This window comes from Mobula hypostoma, chromosome 4, assembly GCF_963921235.1.
Source record: "Mobula hypostoma chromosome 4, sMobHyp1.1, whole genome shotgun sequence".
In the NCBI taxonomy this organism is placed as follows: Eukaryota; Metazoa; Chordata; class Chondrichthyes; order Myliobatiformes; family Myliobatidae; genus Mobula; species Mobula hypostoma.
The window spans coordinates 13,101,512-13,120,758 of NC_086100.1; the positions used below are offsets into that span (position 1 = coordinate 13,101,512).

At 43.5% G+C, this 19,247-nt stretch overlaps 1 protein-coding gene across 1 annotated transcript in view; it reads right to left on the reverse strand.

Moving 5' to 3' along the window:
- The window catches only part of LOC134345131 (rho guanine nucleotide exchange factor 26-like), a 235,424-nt gene that overhangs the window by 98,938 nt on the left and 117,239 nt on the right, over positions 1-19,247 (reverse strand). Inside the window, exon 6 of the mRNA XM_063045315.1 lies at positions 15,988-16,148. Within this exon, the coding sequence (XP_062901385.1) occupies positions 15,988-16,148 (161 nt within the window). The remainder of the gene's footprint in view (positions 1-15,987; positions 16,149-19,247) is intronic.

The window sequence follows — 19,247 nt, forward strand, 5'->3', positions numbered from 1 at the left end:
GCGGTGAAAAAGGCGAATGGTATGCTGGCATTTATAGCGAGAGGATTCGAGTACAGGAGCAGGGAGGTACTACTGCAGTTGTACAAGGCCTTGGTGAGACCACACCTGGAGTATTGTGTGCAGTTTTGGTCCCCTAATCTGAGGAAAGACATCTTTGCCATAGAGGGAGTACAAAGAAGGTTCACCAGATTGATTCCTGGGATAGCAGGTCTTTCATATGAAGAAAGACTGGATGAACTGGGCTTGTACTCGTTGGAATTTAGAAGATTGAGGGGGGATCTGATTGAAACGTATAAGATCCTAAAGGGATTGGACAGGCTAGATGCGGGAAGATTGTTCCCGATGTTGGGGAGGTCCAGAACGAGGGGTCACAGTTTGAGGATAGAGGGGAAGCCTTTTAGGACCGAGATTAGGAAAAACTTCTTCACACAGAGAGTGGTGAATCTGTGGAATTCTCTGCCACAGCAAACTGTTGAGGCCAGTTCATTGGCTATGTTTAAGAGGGAGTTAGATATGGCCCTTGTGGCTACAGGGGTCAGGGGGTATGGAGGGAAGGCTGGGTTCTGAGTTGGATCATCAGCCATGATCATAATAAATGGCGGTGCAGGCTCGAAGGGCCGAATGGCCTACTCCTGCACCTATTTTCTATGTTTCTATGGATTCCACAGATTCACCACTCTCAGTAATTCTGCCAGTAAACCAAAGAATTATCATCACTTTCAAATCCCTTACTCACTCTTCCTTCAGTTAGTCCTGACGAAGGGTCTCGGCCTGAAACGTCGACTGCACCTCTTCCTAGAGATGCTGCCTGGCCTGCTGCGTTCACCAACAACTTTTATGTGTGTTGCTTGAATTTCCAGCATCTGCAGAATTCCTGTTGTTAATTATCATCACTGTTAATTCTAGTTTACTTAATCCCAGCCATTTTGGGATCGGAACTCACTTTGGCAGTTTATTAGCTCATTAGTTGAGTTACCATTGAAATAACTCAGACGCGGTGCCAGTAATTCCCACAATTTTAATCACATGAGCCACTCAGTCTTTTGATATGGTGCTGGAATTCCTTGAGCTGTTTCACCCAATCTGATTAAAAATGTTGATATTATGCTTCTTTAACATAGTTACACAGTGCTATGTTCCCATTGTCCTGAGGCATTTGAACATAATCAAAGCATAATAAACTCCTTTTAATTTTCCTGCAGCGATGAGAACTCTGCCCCGTCCCTTTTAAAGTTCACCGCCACTTTAATTGGCCTCTCCCATCTGCCCTACGTGTACACAGTAGTTTGCAGTATGATGAATGTTGCAAGACTAACCCTGCTGTTTTAGTCCTTGAGTCAGGCTGCCTTGATTACAGAACAAACTGTTACATCAACAACAATTTTCCTTCCACCTTTAACACATTAAAATGACAAGCCACATTAGGGCAGATGCACAAAAGCTTGATAAAAGACAGGAAGTTCTCTCTTCTTCATGGGGCACTTGCTTTCACTTTGGGCCAGAAGGCCTAATTCTGCTCCTATGTCTTATGGTCTTATTGGAGGTTGACAGGTTCTTGATTAGTAAGGGTGTCAAAGATTATTGGGAGAAGGCAGGAGAATAGAGTTGAGAGGGAAAATCAATCAGCCATGATGGAATGGTGGGCCAGAATCAATGGGCCAAATGGCCTGCCAGTCACAGTCTGCTAACCTGACAAGGATTCTCCTTATTTCTGTCCACTATCTTGTTCTCAATCCGTATCTGTACACTATCCTTAGCTGCAAGTGCACCAATGTTGCTAACTAACCTATCCTGCGTATAGTCGATAGCCTGCTAAAAGATCCAAGTACAAGTTCAGGTTTCATATCATCTAATGGTACATATTTACAACAAACATTCCTCCAGACCACAGTGTGCTCACACAGCATACATCACACAAGACATAAACCACAATATTGTACTATAAAAAGTTAATAAAATATAATTCAAAATGCATGTAGTAACATGCATGTACACCACATCCACCGATTCCCTGGAGAGTTATTCAATGAGGCACAACCTAGCAGGATTCCTGAACATTAATCTATCCTGATTTTCCTTTCATAAATCAACTGTGATTCTGTTCAGTTACTGCTTTCGGAATTGGAAACAGTTGACCAGGAATGAGACACAGAACCACAGTCTGAATTCCTCCAGAGTTTTGTATGTGTTACTCTGGAATCACAGTCTGAAGCTTCGCACATCAAAGTTGCTGGTGAACGCAGCAGGCCAGGCAGCATCCATAGGAAGAGGTACAGTCGACGTTTCGGGCCGAGACCCTTCGTCAGGACTAACTGAAAGAAGAGCTAGTAAGAGATTTGAAAGTGGGAGGGGGAGGTGGAGATCCGAAATGATAGGAGAAGACAGGAGGGGGAGGGATGGAGCCAAGAGCTGGACAGGTGATTGGCAAAGGGGATATGAGAGGATCATGGGACAGGAGGCCTAGGGAGAAAGAAAGGGGGAGGGGTAAGCCCAGAGGATAGGCAATAACGGATGTGGTACGAGGGGGAGATGGGGCATTAACGGAAGTTAGAGAAGTCAATGTTCATGCCATCATTGAAGCTTATCTGAGAGACAACAATGACAAGAGCCTTCGGGTTCATTTGCAGACTATTACTGGGAGGGATAACAAAGTGAAAGATCAAAAGGTACGAAGTGAATTCTACATCACGTTAATGATTATAGAAAAGTTTACAGCGATACCGTTGCTGAGGAATGCAATTTTTAATAAATTTAAATCAAACAAATGAGAACGAAAGAATGCTTTGAAATGGAGGTGATGGATCAGAACTGCATTTATTATCACTGATATAAACTCTGGCCACATTATTAGGTACACCTGAACATTTGCTCATTACTGTAAATATTTAATCAGCCAATCGTGTAGTAGCAACTCAATGCATAAAAGCATGCAGACAGGGTCAAGAGGTTCAGCTGTTGTTCAGACCAAACATCAAAATGGGGAAGAAATGTGAACTAAGTGGCTTTGACTGTGGAATGATTGTTGGTGCCAGATGGGGCGGTTTGAGTATCTCAGAAACTTCTGATGTCCTGGGATTTTTGCACACAATAGTCTCTAGAGTTTATAGAGAATAGTGCAAAGCGAACAAAAAAAATCTAATCAACAGCAGATCTGTAGTGAAAATTACCTTGTTAATGAGAGAGGTCAGATGAGAATAGCCAGACTGATTCAAGCTGACAGAAACTCAGATAACCACAGATAGTGGCGCGCAGAAGAGCATCTCTGAACGCACAACACCAAACCCTGAAGTGGATGGGCTACAGCAGCTGAAGACCATGAACATACACTCAGTGGCAACTCTATCAGGTACAGGAGGTACTTAACAAAGTGGCCACTGGACACACATCATGAAATTCGTTGTTTGCAGTAGTACAGTGGGAGACATAAAAATCATTCATCCATGGTCATACAGCAATACATGATGGATATAGGCCCTGCGGCCCAATGAATCCATACTGACCATGACACCCAGCTGGCCCATCCCCATTCCCAGTGTTCTACCCATGTCCCTTATAGCCCTGCCCTGATTCCAAGATCCAAAACTGTTCAATGTTAATTCCTGTACTCAAGTGTAAAGGAAAACAGAATAACTGTTACTCCAGATCCGATGCAGCACAAAAAGAAAACACAGTAAGATAAAGAGCACAACACAATAAAGAAAGATTTCACAGCTCTGTGTGTGTGTGTACATATACACATAAAGTGATACTCAGTACATAAGGTGACTGACAGAAAATGATAATGTAGTGGGTCAGTGGGTGGAGGTGTTGATCAGCCTCACTGTTGGGGATGGTAACTGCAGCTAGATAGATAGATAGGTAGACATACATTATTGATTCTGAGGGAAATTGGGTTTCGTTACAGTTGCACCAACTGAGAATAGAGTATAAATATAGCAATATAAAACCATAAATAATTAAATAATAATATGTAAATTATGTTAGATGGAAATAAGTCCAGGACCAGCCTATTGGCTCAGAGTGTCTGACCCTCCAAGGGAGGAGTTGTAAAGTTTGATGGCCACAGGCAGGAATGACTTCCGATGACTCTCAGTGTTGCATCTCGGTGGAATGAGTCTCTGGCTGAATGTACTCCTGTGCCCAACCGATACATTATGTAGTGGATGGGAGACATTGTCCAAGATGGCATGCAACTTGGACAGCATCGTCTTTTCAGACACCACCGTCAGAGAGTCCAGTTCCATCCCCACAACATCGCTGGCCTTACAAATGAGATTGTCGATTCTGTTGGTGTCTGCGACCCTCAGCCTGCTGCCCCAGCACACAACAGCAAACATGATAGCACTGGCCACCACAGACTCGTAGAACATCCTCAGCATCGTCCGACAGATGTAAAGGACCTCAGTCTCCTCAGGAAATAGAGACGGCTCTGACCCTTCTTGTAGACAGCCTCAGTGTTCTTTGACCAGTCCAGTTTATTGTCAATTCGTATCCCCAGGTATTTGTAGTCCTCCACCATGCCCACACTGACCCCCTGGATGGAAACAGGGGTCGCCGGTGCCTTAGCCCTCCTCAGGTCTACCACCAGCTCCTTAGCCTTTTTCCCATTAAGCTGCAGATAATTCTGCCTATCAAAGTGCTGTTTAAAATGATACTACTATATCTGCATTGACCATGTCCTCTAGCAGCTCGTTCCATATTCTCACCGCCCTCTATGTGAAGAAGTTGCCCCTCAGGACCCTTTTAAACTTCTCCCCTCTCAACTTAAATCTATGCCCCCTAGTTTTTAGCTCCCGCACTCTGGGAAAAAGACTGTTACCTTATCTATGCCCCTCATGATCTTAAAACCCGTTTAAGGTCACCCCTCATTCTCCTACATTCAAAGGTACAAAGACTTAGCCTGCCCAACCTGTCCCTAAAACTCAGGCCCTTTGGCACCAGATTGTGAGGTGACACTTGCCGGCTGCCCCCAGCACACCCTTGACTGCGTTGGTTGTTGACAAAAATGACACATTTCACTGCATGCTGCGATGTACACATGACAAATAAACAAATCTCCAGTCCAGGCCACATCGTCGTAAATCTTTTCTGCACATATAAAATATACTGCATATACAATGGTACTTGCAGGTCAAAACCAAAAGGGATTTTGCAGATGTTGGAGATCTAAAGCAACACACACAAAATGCTGGAGGAACTCAGCAGGTCAGGCAGCATGTATGGAAAGGAATAAACAGTTGATGTTTTGGGCCGAGACCCTTCATCAGGACTTTGGTATCACCATTATGTTGGGATATAAGTAATCAATATATGAAATCTCTCGAAGTACTTTATTTTCTGTGTGCTTATAATGATTATAAAGGTTATTTTCCAAGCTACCAGTGCCAACCAAATATTCCAAATATTCATAAAAATTGCCACGAGTTACAATAACTATAATAATGAGTTAGAGTTCTTGGCTTTCTTTGTTTAATTTATTGAGAAAGAGTGCATAATAGGTCCTTCTGGCCCTTTGAGCCATGCCACCCAGCAACCTTTGATTTAATCCAAGCCTAATCACGGGACAATTTATAATGACCGATTAACCTACCAACCAGTATGTCTTTGGTCTGTGGGAGGAAACCAGAGCACCTGGAGGAAACCCACACAGTCACAGGGGGAATGTACAAATTTCTTACAGTCAGGGGCAGGAATTGAGCCCGGGTCGCTGGTACCATAAAACGTTGTGTTAAACACTACCCTACCGCACCACCCCATGGTTGATCTTGGACCATTCAGAAGTCCGGAGGCGGAGGGGAACAAGCTGTACCTGAAACATTGAGTGTGTGTCTTCAGGCTCCTATACTTCCTCCTTGATCGTAGTAATAAGAAAGAGGGGATTCCTCAGATATTGAGGTCCTTCATGATGGAAGCAGCCTTTCCAAGACATCACCTCTTGAAGATGTCCTTGAGTTAGTGCCTATAATGGAACTGGCTGGGTCTACAACCCATGCAACACGCTCAAGAATGCTGGAGGAACTCAGCAGGTCAGGCAGCATCTATGGAGGGGAGTAAACAGTGGATGTTTCAGGCCGAGACTATTCTTCACGACTGAAATGAAGGGGAAAGAAGTCAGAATAAGAAGGTTCCCGGGGGTGGGGTGGGGTGGGGAAGGTGTTCAAGCTAGAAGGTAATAGGTGAGGCCAGGTGGGTGGGGAGTGGTGAATGAAGTAAAAGCTGGGAGGTGTTAGTTAGAAAAGGTTAATGGCTGGAGGAGGAGGAGGAATCTGATAGGAGAGGAGAATGGACTGTGGGAAAAATGGCAGGGAGAGGGGGGCACCAAGGGGATGTGATAGGCAGGTGTGGAGAAGTGGGAAGAGGGGAGCATATGTACATGAAGAATTGAAGAAGAGTTAAGGGAAAGGTGGTAAAATTATTGGAAGTTAGAGTTAGAGAAATTGATGTTTATGCCATCTGGCTGGAGGATACCCAGCCAGAATTTGAGGAGTTGCTGCTCCAACCTGAGAGAGGCCTCATCGTGGCAGGAGAGAAGGGCATGGGCTGACATGTCGCAACAGGAATGGGGATAGAAAATTAAATGGTTGGCCACCGAGAAACCCTGCTGTTTGCGGATGGAGTGAAGGACCCCCAGCCATCTGTAGATTCTTTCAATCCTGTGCATTGGAGGTGATAAAGTCTATAGAAATCCAGATCAATAAATGGAGGTGATAAAGAACATATATCATTTGCATTTGGGAGTCCAGAACAAACATGGAAACAGAAACGAAACAGAGCAGTTCATTCAATGGTGGAGTCAGAAAGTACAAGAGTACTGGAAGAGCAAAACTCCTGGCAAAGATCTGCTAGGTGTTTATAATGTGATGCTGGGCTCACTGGCAAAGATCTGCATTTATTAGTAATTATTAATTGTCCTCGAGGTGGTGGTGATGAGTGATCTTATCCATAAGATATTGGAGCAGAATTAGGCCATTCAGCCTATTAAATCTGCTTCACCATTCCATCATGGCTGATGTATTATACCCCTCAAACCCCCGCCGCCTTCTAAAAACTCCGGACTCCCTTACTAATCAAGAAGCTATCAACCACCACTTTAAATATGCACAATGACGTGCTGTCCACAGACGTCTGTAGCAATGAATTCCACAGATTCACTACCCCCCGGCTCAAATTCCTCCTCATCTCTGCTCTAAAGGGACACCCCTCTATCCTGAGGCTGTGTCCTCTGGACCTTGACGCCCTCACAAGAGGAAATATCCTCCCCATGTCCACTCTATCCAGGCCTCTCAATATCTGATAGGTTTCAGTGAGCTCGTCCCCTAATTTTTCCAAACTGCCAGCAATTACAGGCCCAGAGCCATCAAAAGCTCCTCCTACATTAACCCTTTCACTCCCAGGATCATTCGTGTGAACTTCCAATACCAGCACACCATTTCTTTTGTAAAGGGTCCCAAAACTGCTCACAATGCTCAGTGTGGTCTGAACCCTGCTTGCACTTGAAAACTTCAAATCTGAGGTTGACTGGAATTTGCTATGGAGAACAACTACTTAAATTTACACTCCTTTCCTATGACGTACCTTTGTTAAACTTGGAAATTAGTGGAGAGAGAGGGATGGCAGCCAAGATCCTCACACCACAAGTTTCAGGAACAGTTAATACCCTTCAACCATCAGGCTCCTGAGCCAGTATGGATAACTTCACTCACCTCAACACTGAACTGATTTCACAACCTCTCCACTCACTTTTGGGCAGTCTGAATGTATGTTTTTTAAATTAATTAAAAATTATTTTAAAATTTATATTTGCATGCTTTGTCAAATTTTCTGCATATGGGTTGTTTGCCTTTGTGTGTCACGTTTCATTGATTCTATTGTGTTCCTTTGCAGTTACTGTGAATGCCAGCAGGAAAATTAATATATATACATGTACTTTGATGATAAATTTACTTTGAACTTTGAAGATTCCGATGAGCTATGATCTAATTGAATGGCTAAACAAGAAGGATTGAATTGTTATTCATTGGAAAGGTATTTAGTTTTGGAAAAGATGTACAGTTGCTGTCCATTCTGTCAATGATTTACTGTAAGATATTTTTTCCCCTGATAATATTGGCCCTACAGTCCATCCTCAAAACAGCTGCATGAGCAGGGAGTGACAAATATTGAAGCTAACTGGAAGTTGAATTTTAAAGGGGCTCTTGATAGAATGGAATCCTAGCCCAGTCCTGAAGAAGGGTCTCGGCCCAAAATGTCAATGATTAGTTCATCTCCATAGATGCTGCCTGACCTGCTGATTTCCTCCAGCACTCTGTCTGCGTTGCTCTGAATGGAATAATTTCCTTCTTTATGCTATTGGAGATAGAACCCTTTCTTTCCCACAGTAATCATTTAGGATATATCTGTCTCCCATTCATTCCCCACGACCACAAGAACGAGTACAAGGGGAACATTGTAATCAAGGCCATTCACATCAGCGAGACTGCCAGGGGATTATTGATGAGGGCAGTGAGCAGATAGTAAACAAACAAATCCTTGACTCTGTTCCCAGACTGAGGTAATGTTGAACAATCACTTAAAGTTATCTTCTTATATTTAATAAAGCCTTTCAGAATCAGAATAGGTTCAATAGCACTGGCATATATCATGAAATTTGTTGTTTTGCAATACATAATTAAATTAATTAATTAGTACAGAAAGACTGTGGAGGGAAGTAAGCTATTCCTGAAACATTCAGTGTGTGTCTTCAGGCTTCTGTACCTCCTCCCTGATTATAGCAATGAGAAGAGAGCATATTCTGGGCAGCGGGGGTTCTTAATGACAGAGGCTGCTTTATTGAAACATCATCTTTCGAAGATGTCCTCGGTGCTGGAAAGGCTAGTGCCTGGGATAGAGCTGGCTGAGTTTGCAACTTTCTGCAGCTTTTTCCCAATCCTGTGCTGTGGCCTCTCCAAACTAGACAGTGATGCAACCAGTTAGAATGTGCTCCACAGTACATCTGGCATATGTTGTGAAATTGGTTGTTTTGTGGCAAGAGTACATTGCAGTACATAATAATAATAATACTGAAAAAAACTATAAATTACAGTAGGAAGTAAATTGGGAAAAAAATAAATATGTAGTGCAAAACAGTGAGGTAGTGTGCATTGGTTCTTTGTCCATTCAGAAATCTGATAATGAAGGGGAGAAGCTGACAGGTTGAGTGTGGGTCTTCAGGCTCCAGCATGTCCTCAATGACAACAGGACACTAGTGTCTGGTTATTAAGAATTAGTTCATCTGATTAGTTTTGTTCTTTCTTCAATTATATTTTCTCTTGATAATCTGCTGCTCTTTTCTTACTCAAAGTACATATATGTAACCATATTCTCCCCTGAGATGTGTTCTCTTGCTGGCATTCAGAGTAAATAACAATAATAAATAAATAAATAAATAAATAAATAAATATTGCGCATATGAGTTGCAGAGTCCTTGAAAGTGAGTTCATAGGCTGCAAAATCAGTTCAGTGTTGAGATGCGTGAGGTTATACCCTTCGGTTCAGGAACAAGATTGTTTAAGGATAACTGTTCCTGAGCCTGGTGGTGTGGGTCCTGAGGCTCCTGAACCTCCTGCTTGATAGCACCAGTGAGAAGAGAACATGCCCTGGTTGGTGGGCGGGTGGGGGGAGGTGTCCTTGATAATCGATGCTGCTCTCCTGTGCGAGTGCTCTTTGTAGATGTACGCTATATGATGCGAGGCAGTAAAGGTAACACAGACAACCTACAGTCACTGGGCGCATGTACTGATAGGAACCAAATCAAGAAGCCATTCAGCCCTTCAAGCCTGTCGCACCCTTCAACAGGAGCGTGGTTGACCCAACATTCCACTTTCCCATAAGCCCTTCATTCCATATCTATCCATCTCCAAGCAGGCTTGTGCATCTGCCTCTCTGAGAAGTACTGTCTTTCCTAGAATGCTGAAGTAAATATTGGAGTGCAGGAGAATGAGGGGTGATCTTATAAAAAGACGAAGCATCATAGATAGGGTGAATGCAGTTAGGCTGTTTCCCAGGGTTGGGGTATAACACTTTACAGCACCATCAACCCGTGTTCAATTCCCAAACATGTCTCTTAAGTTTGTACGTTCTCCCCATGACCGTGTGGGCTTTCTCTGGGTGCTCCAGTTCCCTCCCAAAGTACAAAGACATGCGGGTCAGTAAGGGCTAGTAGACTATGGGCAAGCTGTGTGGGTACCAGAAGCACGGTGACACTTTGAAATGACTGCAGCATATCCTCAGAATGCATTTGTTGTTGATGCAAAATGATGCATTTCACTCGATGTTCTGATGTACACGTGGCAAATAAAGTTAATCTTTATTTTTAGCAAGATAAGGTTTAAGGTGAGAGGAGAGAGACAGGGACCGGAGGGGCAACGTTTTCACCCAGAGAGTGGTCAGCATATGGAACAAACTGCCAGGGGAAGTGATTGAGGGAGATATCATGACAATATTTAAAAGATATTTGGACAGGCACAGGGATAGGAAAGGTTTAGAGCAGGTGTTCCCAACCTTTTTTATGCCATGGAGTCTGACCATTAACCAAGCGGTCTGTGAACCCCAGGTTGAGAACCCCTGGTTTCGAGGGATGTGGGCCAAACAAGGGCAAATGCCATCAGCTTATGTGGAGGTCTTAGTCAGCTTCGACTAACTGGGCTGAAGGACCTGTTTCTGTGCTGTATTGCTCTGGGAATTACTTATCCTCTAGGATAGCATAAGAACTAGCTTGTGAAGCCAGTCACACAAAATGCCGGACGAAATCAACAGGTCAGGCAGCATCAAACCTCCCGAGCTCTCCAGCATTTTGTGTGTGCTACTCAAGATTTCCAGCCTCTGCAGAGTCTCTTCTGTCCGTCAGAACATGGAACAGTACAGCACAGGATCAAGCCCTTCGGCCCACAATGATGTGCTGAACCAATTAAATTAGTAATCAAAAAGCCAACTAAACTAACCTCTTCTGGCTTCACAATGTCCAAATCCTTCCATTTCCCTCATATTGAAGTGCCTATCTAAGCGTCTCTTCAAAGTCCAAGTCTCTAACGTATCTACTGTATGTCTACGACCACCTAATGTATCTAACATCTCTAACGTATCTACTGTATGTCTACAACCACCTAACGTATCTAATGTCTCTAACGTATCTACTGTATGTCTACGACCACCTAATGTATCTAACATCGCTAACGTATCTACTGTATGTCTACAACCACCTAATGTATCTAATGTCTCTAACGTATCTACTCTATGTCTACGACCACCTAATGTATCTAACATCTCTAACGTATCTACTGTATGTCTACAACCACCTAACGTATCTAATGTGTCTAACGTATCTACTGTATGTCTACTACCACCCCTGGCAGCACATTCCAGGAACCCACCACTCTCTGCGTAAAATACTCACCCTTACATCTCCTTTGAACTTAGCCCTCTCATCTCTGGTATTGGACAATTCATCACCATCCTTATCATTATGTGCCGTGCCGTATGACGTAGGCGATCATGATCTTTTGACCATGATTGTTCTGGGCAAATTCTACTACAGAAGTGGTTTGACATTGCTTCTTCTGGACAGCGACCTCAGCCATTATAAATACTCTTCAGAGATTGTCTGCCTGGTGGCAGAGGTTGCATAAACAGGTCTTGTGATATGCACCAGCTGCTCTTACGACCGTCCACCACCTGCTTCCATGGGTTCACATGATCCTGATCAGCGGGCTAAGCAGGTGCTACACCTTGGCCAACGGTGACCTGCAGGGTAGAAGAGGGAAGGAGTGCCCTACACCTCCTTTGGTAAAGACCTGTCTCCATCCCACCACACTAGACATTTCAACTCTGGTAATAAGATATTGTCTGTCTACTGTGTTGTCAAGCAAGCATCGGCCATCTGCCCTAGGATCTTTGTACAATTTTGTGTAAAGGTTGCTGTTAACTGACAATCCCTCTGACGGCCCTTGGGATATTCTGGCTGCTAATGAAAGGGGTAAATAAATTCTATTGTAAGCACGCTGACCTCCAGAACAAGTGTAATTGTTTTCTGCACAAAGCAATATGAAGGAACGTTCTGAAAAGAAGTTTTTAAAGATAAAGCAGAGAAGCTTCACTTGTGACATGTACATCGAAGCATATCGTGAAACGAGTCATTTGCATCAATGCTGAGCGTAGTCCGAGATGTGCTGGTGGTCGTCCACAAGTGTGGCCACACTTCCAGCGCCAATGTAGCATACCCACAACTGACTAACTCATATGTCTTTTGAAATGTGGGAGAAAACCAGAGTACCTGGAGGAAATCCATGCAGTCATGGGTGAAACGTACAAACTCCTTACAGAGTGCAGTGGGAATTGAACGCTGGTCACGCTAACTGCTTCATGACCATGCCGCCCAATTAAAATTAAGATACTCTTCATATGGATCGAGTCATACAGTCGTACAGCACTGCAGCACAGAAACAGGGTGATGGCCCATCTAGTTCATTCCAAACTATAGGTCCAATGGAAAATTGGAAGAGTCAACACATAAATAGCAGGACAAGCTCACATCCTGATGCAGATTCTTGGACTGAAACCTTGACAATCCCTTCACCTCCACGGATGCTGCATGACCTGCTGAGTTTTTCCAAAGTTTATTAACAGCAGCCTCCCCTCTTGTGGATTCTGTCTATACTTCTCACTGCCTCAGTAAAACAGCCTGAAGAATCAAATACCCAACCCACCCTGGAATTCCCTCTTTTCCCCTCTTTCATCAGGCAGAAGGTACAAAACCTTTAAGCAAGCACCATAAGACCATAAGATATAGGAGCAGAATTAGACCATTTGGCCTCTCGAGTCTGCTCCGTCATTTCATCATGGCTGATCCAGTTCCCTCTCAATACCATTCTCCTGCCTTCTCCCCATAACCCTTCATGCCCTGACTAATCAAGAACCTATCAACCTCTGCCTTGAATATACCCAGTGACTTGGCTCCCCAGCCACCTGTGGCAAAGAATTTCACAGAGTCAACACCCTCTGCTTAAAGAAATTCCTCTCATCTCCATTCTAGATGGACGTCTCACAATTCTGAGGCTGTGTCCTCTGGTCTTAGGTTCCCCCACTATAGGAAACATCCTCTCCACATCCATTCTATAGAGGCCTTTCAACATTAGATAGGTTTCAATGAGATCCTCCCAACAGTCTCATGGACAGCTGTCAAAAGACTATTAAATAGATCCCTCGTAATAGAAACATAGAAAATAGGTGCAGGAGTAGGCCATTCGGCCCTTCGAGCCTGCACCGCCATTCAGTATGATCATGGCTGATCATCCAACTCAGAACCCTGTACCTGCCTTCTCTCCATACCCCCTGATCCCTTTAGCCACAAGGGCCATATCTAACTCCCTAACTCCCGCTTAAACATAGCCAATGAACTGGCCTCAACTGTTTCCTGTGGCAGAGAATTCCACAGATTCACCACTCTCTGTGTGAAGAAGTTTTTCCTAATCTCGGTCCTAAAAGGCTTCCCCTTTATCCTCAAACTGTGACTCCTCGTTCTGGACTTCCCCAACATAGGGAACAATCTTCCAACATCTAGCCTGTCCAATCCCTTTAGGATCTTATACGTTTCAATCAGATCCCCCCTCAATCTTCTAAATTCCAATGAGTATAAGCCTAGTTCATCCAGTCTTTCATCATATGAAAGTCCTGCCATCCCAGGAATCAAGCTGGTGAACCTTCTTTGTACTCCCTCTATGGCAAGAATGTCTTTCCTCAGATTAGGGGACCAAAACTGCACACAGTACTCCAATAATCCAGTAATCTCATAATCTATGTCATTATGATCTGGCACCTTATTGTTTACCGGAACTGCACTTTCTATAGCTGTTACACTTTATACAGTTTTATATTGCTCTACCTCAATGCATCGTGTAATGGTCTAATCTGCTTGAACAGTGTGCAAGAGAAACTGTTCACCACATCTCAGTACATGTGACACCAATAAATCATTTCCAGTCTTGTTCCAGATTCCAGCAAATGCAGTTTGGCAAATCTCCAAGAAATAGAAGGACACCCAAAAGTTGTTAGCACTATCTTTTTAACAGCAATTTTGTTTCATGGATGCTCCATAAACTCTTGAATGGATCGCTTCTCTGCACTCTGCTCAGTAACTGTAATATTACACTCAGTGGCCACCTTACGAGCTACACCTGTACATCCAATCAGCCAATCATGTGGCAGCAACTCAATTCATAAACTCATGGTCAAGAGGCTCTGTTGTTGCTCAGACCAATCATCAAAATGGGGAAGAAATGAGATCTAAGTGACTTTGACTGTGGAGTGATTGTTGGTGCCAGATGGGGTGGTTTGAGTAGCTCAGAAACTGCTGATAGGATTTTCATGCATACATTCTCTAGAGTTTACAGAGAATGGTGCAAAAAAAACAAAAAAAAAAAACATCCAGTGAGTGGCAGTTCTCTGGGTGAAAACGCCTTGTTAATGACAGAGGTCAGAGGAGAATGGCCAGACTGGTTCAAGCTGACAGGAAGGTGACAGTAACTCAAATAACCACACGTTACAGAAGATGGTGTGCAGAAGAGTACCTGGAAGTGGATGGGCTACAGTTGCAGAAGACCACAAACGTATACTCCTGTACCTAATAAAGTAGCAATCAAGTGTATATTCCATACGTTTTGTCTTAGGAGCTTGACGAGATTTGCTATGTCATCAAAGACTCTTACAAATCACTATAGTTGTGGTTCTGACTGGTTGCACCATAACCTGCTCCAATGCCCAGAGGATCACAAGAGTTCACAACAGGCTGTAGACTCAGCCAGTTCTGCCATGGGGACAACCCTCCCCACCATCGAGGAGATCTTCAAAAGGCAGAGCCTCAAGAAGGCAGCATCCAGCACTAAGGACCCTCACAATTTGGAACATGCGGTCTTCTCATCACAGTACAGAAGAGGTACAGGAGCCCGAAGACACACACTAAGTGATTCAGAAACATCTTCTCTCCCGCTGCCATCAAATGTCTGAATGGTCCATGGAAGTTATTTCTTTATTTGCACTTTAATCTTTCTAAATTACAGTAATTTCATACCTTCGCTCTGTACTGCTGCCAAGAACAGAGATAAGGAGGAATCTCTTTAGCCAGAGGAGGAAGTACAAGAGACATTCACAGGAATGATCCAGGGAATGAAATGGTTAAGTAATGAGAAGTGTTTGATGACTCTGGGCTTTTGGAGGACTTTAGAAGAATGAATGGAGATCTCATTGAAACCCATCGAATATTGAATGGCCTAGACAGAGTGGATATAGAGAAGATTTTCCTATAGTGGCGGAATCTAGGACCAGAGGGCACAGCCTCAGTGTAGAGGGACATCCAGTTGGAACAAAGATGAGGTGGAATTTCTTTAGCCAGAGGGTGATGAGTCTGTGGAATTTATTCCCACAGATATCTATGGAGGCCAAGTCACTGTGTATATTTAAAGCGGAGGCTGATAAATTCTTGATTAGATAGGGCATAAAAGATTACAGGGAGAAGGCAGGAGAATGAGATTCAGAGGGATAATTAATTAGCCATGATGGACTGGTGGAGCAGATTCGATGGACTGAATAGCATAAATCTGCTCCCCTGTCTTATGGTCTTAAAAGAACAAATTTCGTACCATGTAAGACAGTGATAATAAATCTGTTTCTGATTCTATTACTCTACCTTTTGTGCCACTCTGACATACTTATGTTTTCAACTGATCCCTATGGGTGGCCTGCAGAACTCACCTTTTCACTATATCTCATCACATGACCACAATAAACCAATAACTGACATTGACCCAGTTTTACCACAAATGTTTCCACCCGGTGCAGTTCAACAGGGATTGCACCATCAGTTACACAGATGTACATCAGAAGACAACCTCCTCGAGAAGGAAGGGTGTCAACGAACAGAAGCCACTGAGAAAGGGGATTATGGAAAGTGCCACTCACTTGCTGCTGGACTTGTGCACGTCGACGATGTTGGAAAACAGGTGGTGCCTCTCGGTCTTGGTCATGGTTAAGTTCAGCGCTTCTGAATTCTTAAACATCCGGATCAGGATCTCCAGGCTCAGCATGTAGGAGTGCTCCGATGATATCACTTCAAAAATAGCCTGTGGATAAAGAGAGGGTGCCCAGTTCAGAGGGAGGAAGTGAGGAAACAGAGGAGGACATTCAGTCCCGTGAGTATGTTCTGCTGCCCAATGAGATGGTGTCTGCGGCCCGACTCCTTTCCACATAAACTATTACAAAGCTTGTGTAACAAAAGTCAATATACATCATCCATTCGCTCCCTGGAAATAAACTGGATTACCTTTGTCTGCAACTGACTCAGCATGAGATGAGGAACTGCTGAGGGCTTATTTTACAGAGACATGGCTCCAGAACAGCAGCCCACGCCCCATCAACCTTCAGGCCAGGCCACTCAGGTGATATTAATTGGTGACTATATGTCACTTGTGATATTGATTGGTGACTATATGTGCTATCATAATTATATGTGCTGTGTGTGAATGTAGGTACTGTGTTTTCCACACTGGCCCCAGAGGAACAATGTTTCATTTAGCTGTATGCATGGCAATCAACTTGAATTTGAATTCAGTTAATAGAACAGTACAGGCACTTTGGCCCACAATGCTGGGCCAACCTTTAACCCACTCCAAGTTCAATCTATCTCTTCCCTTCCAAATACTGTAGACCTCCTTTTTTCATCCATGTGTTTAAGAATCTATTAAATGTCCCTAATGTATCTGTCTCTACCACTACACACAGCAGTGTGTTCCACACACCCACTTCTCTCTGTGTAAAATACCTACCTCTGACATACTCCCTAATCATTCCTCCAATCAGCTTCAAATTTTGCCCACTTGTATGCCCCGGAAAAAAAGGTGCTGATTGTCCACTTGATCTATGCCTCTTATCATCTTGGACATCTCTCTCAAGTCACCTCTCATCCTCCTTTGCTCCAAAGAGAAAAGCCCCAGCTCGCTCACCATATCCTCATAAACCATGCTCTCTAATTCAGACATCATCCTGGCAAATCCACCCTAATGTTGATGAATAAACAGTGGGGAGATTATTTTGGCAGCTTGTGGGCTACCACCAGCACATCGATTGGAATGTGTTGGTTGTCCCATGACACATTTCACTGTATATTTCGATGCTATGCTGTACACTACTGTGCAACAGTCTTAGGCACATGTATAGGTCGAACTTTCACTAATCTGACTACCTGTAATCCGGTTCCTTCGACAATCTGGCACTGATTATGCTTAACGTGATCCTTCTGTACTTCCATATTTTCACTAATCCGGCACTCCTCAGGTCCCAGTGGTGCCAGATTAGTGAATGTCGACCTGTAGTATGACTAAAACATTTGCAGAGTACTGTTTTTGTCAATGTGGAGTGGAGACCGTATTTGTCAACATGGAGTGGAGAGCGTGGTTTATGAGGATACGGCGAGCGATCTGGGGCTTTTCTCTTTGGAGCAAAGGAGGATGAGAGGTGACTTGAGAGAGATGTCCAAGATGGTAAGAGGCATAGATCAAATGGACACTCAGCACCAGGGTATACAAGTGGGTATAACTTTAAGCTGACTGGAAGAATGATTAGGGAGCATGGCAGAGGAAGGTGTTTTACACAGAGAGAGGTGGGTGCGTGGGTGTGTTGTAATTCAGGCAGGAGGAAAGGATGTTGGGAGTGGTGAGGGTGGGGTGCTGCAGGGGGGTTTGGGACAGGTGGCAGAGATGGGGTGCCAGAGGCAGGGGGATGGTGCAGATACAGATACACCCAGCCCTGAGACAGCAGGCAAGGTCAATTGGTTTATAGATCATTACATAATGTCTCTTTGTTGCTTCCCAATCCCTCCCCTCTCCCTTCCCCCTTTCCCAACCATGATTCCCCTCTCCCTGCCCCAACTCTCAGTCCACAGTAGAGTCCCATATCAGAGTCAGGTTTATCATCACTCACATATGTCATGAAATTTGTTTTTTTTTGCAGCAGCAGTACAGTGCAATTCATAAAATTACTACAATATTGTGGAAAAGTCTTGGGCACCCTAGCTATACATGTGTCTAAGACTTTTGCACAGTACTATATATGTGACAAATAAAGCCAATCGTTATGTATTAAGCATCAGTGATTGAAGACACTTTGAGCATTCTCCCATTGTCAGTGTTCAGAAGTATCTCTCTCAACTTCAGTCCCAGCTCCAATTTTTCACCATAACTGACCTCATAATGACCTGCACTCTGTCTACCTGCACTGCATTCTGTAGTTGTTAAAACTTTTTTTTCTGCTATGTTCTACCTCAATGTCTGTTCATCTTATCTGTATGAACGCATGGGGGATCTTCTTCACTCTGAGGGTGGTGAGAGTGGGGAACGAGTTGCCAGTGCAAGTGGTGGATGCAGGTTCCATTTCAAAATTTAAGAGACGCTTGGATTTGGACATTGATGGGAGAGGTGTGAAGGGCTATGATCCAAGTGAAGGTCGATTTGACCAGGGAGATTAATGGTTTGGTACAGGCTAGATGGGCTGAAGGGCCTGTTTCTGTGCTGTAGTGTTCTATGACTCTATAACAGTATGCAAGACGCTTTCTACTGTATCTCGGCACATGAGACAATAATAAACCAATTCCAATTCTCCTACTTCTAGGCTCACTAACCAAATGGAACTGAACACAAAGAGAAATAATTCCCCTTTAATATGTGACAACTATAAACCTGCTTGGATTCCAGTTTAACAACTAGTCCACTGACCAGAATCAATTCCCTTAAGATAATGATGAGAATTTGTACCAGAACGTTGATCACAGTCAGACAATTGGCAGCACCAAGTAAATCCTTGAATGATACCTTTTGAGTAGAGGCATTTACCAGCCCAGGGGATTCCCAGGTAATATATGGAAATTCAACTTTATGCAAATTCTCTCATACATTTCTAAAGATTTTTCAACTTTGTAATAATAATAATGTATGAATGAATATGAAACACACACATATCTAGCTATCAACAAACAAAGAAAATAGCTCATTGTGTGATGAAGGGAAAACTTTGACAGAATTTACTTCAAGGCTTAAGAAAATCTGCCAAACAGAGCTCAGTAGCAAAAATATAACAAAGGCAATAAACAATTTTGCTACACCATTATTAACATATTTTTAGCATAATATCTTGGTCTGAAACTAGTGTGGAAAATTTACAAAGAAATA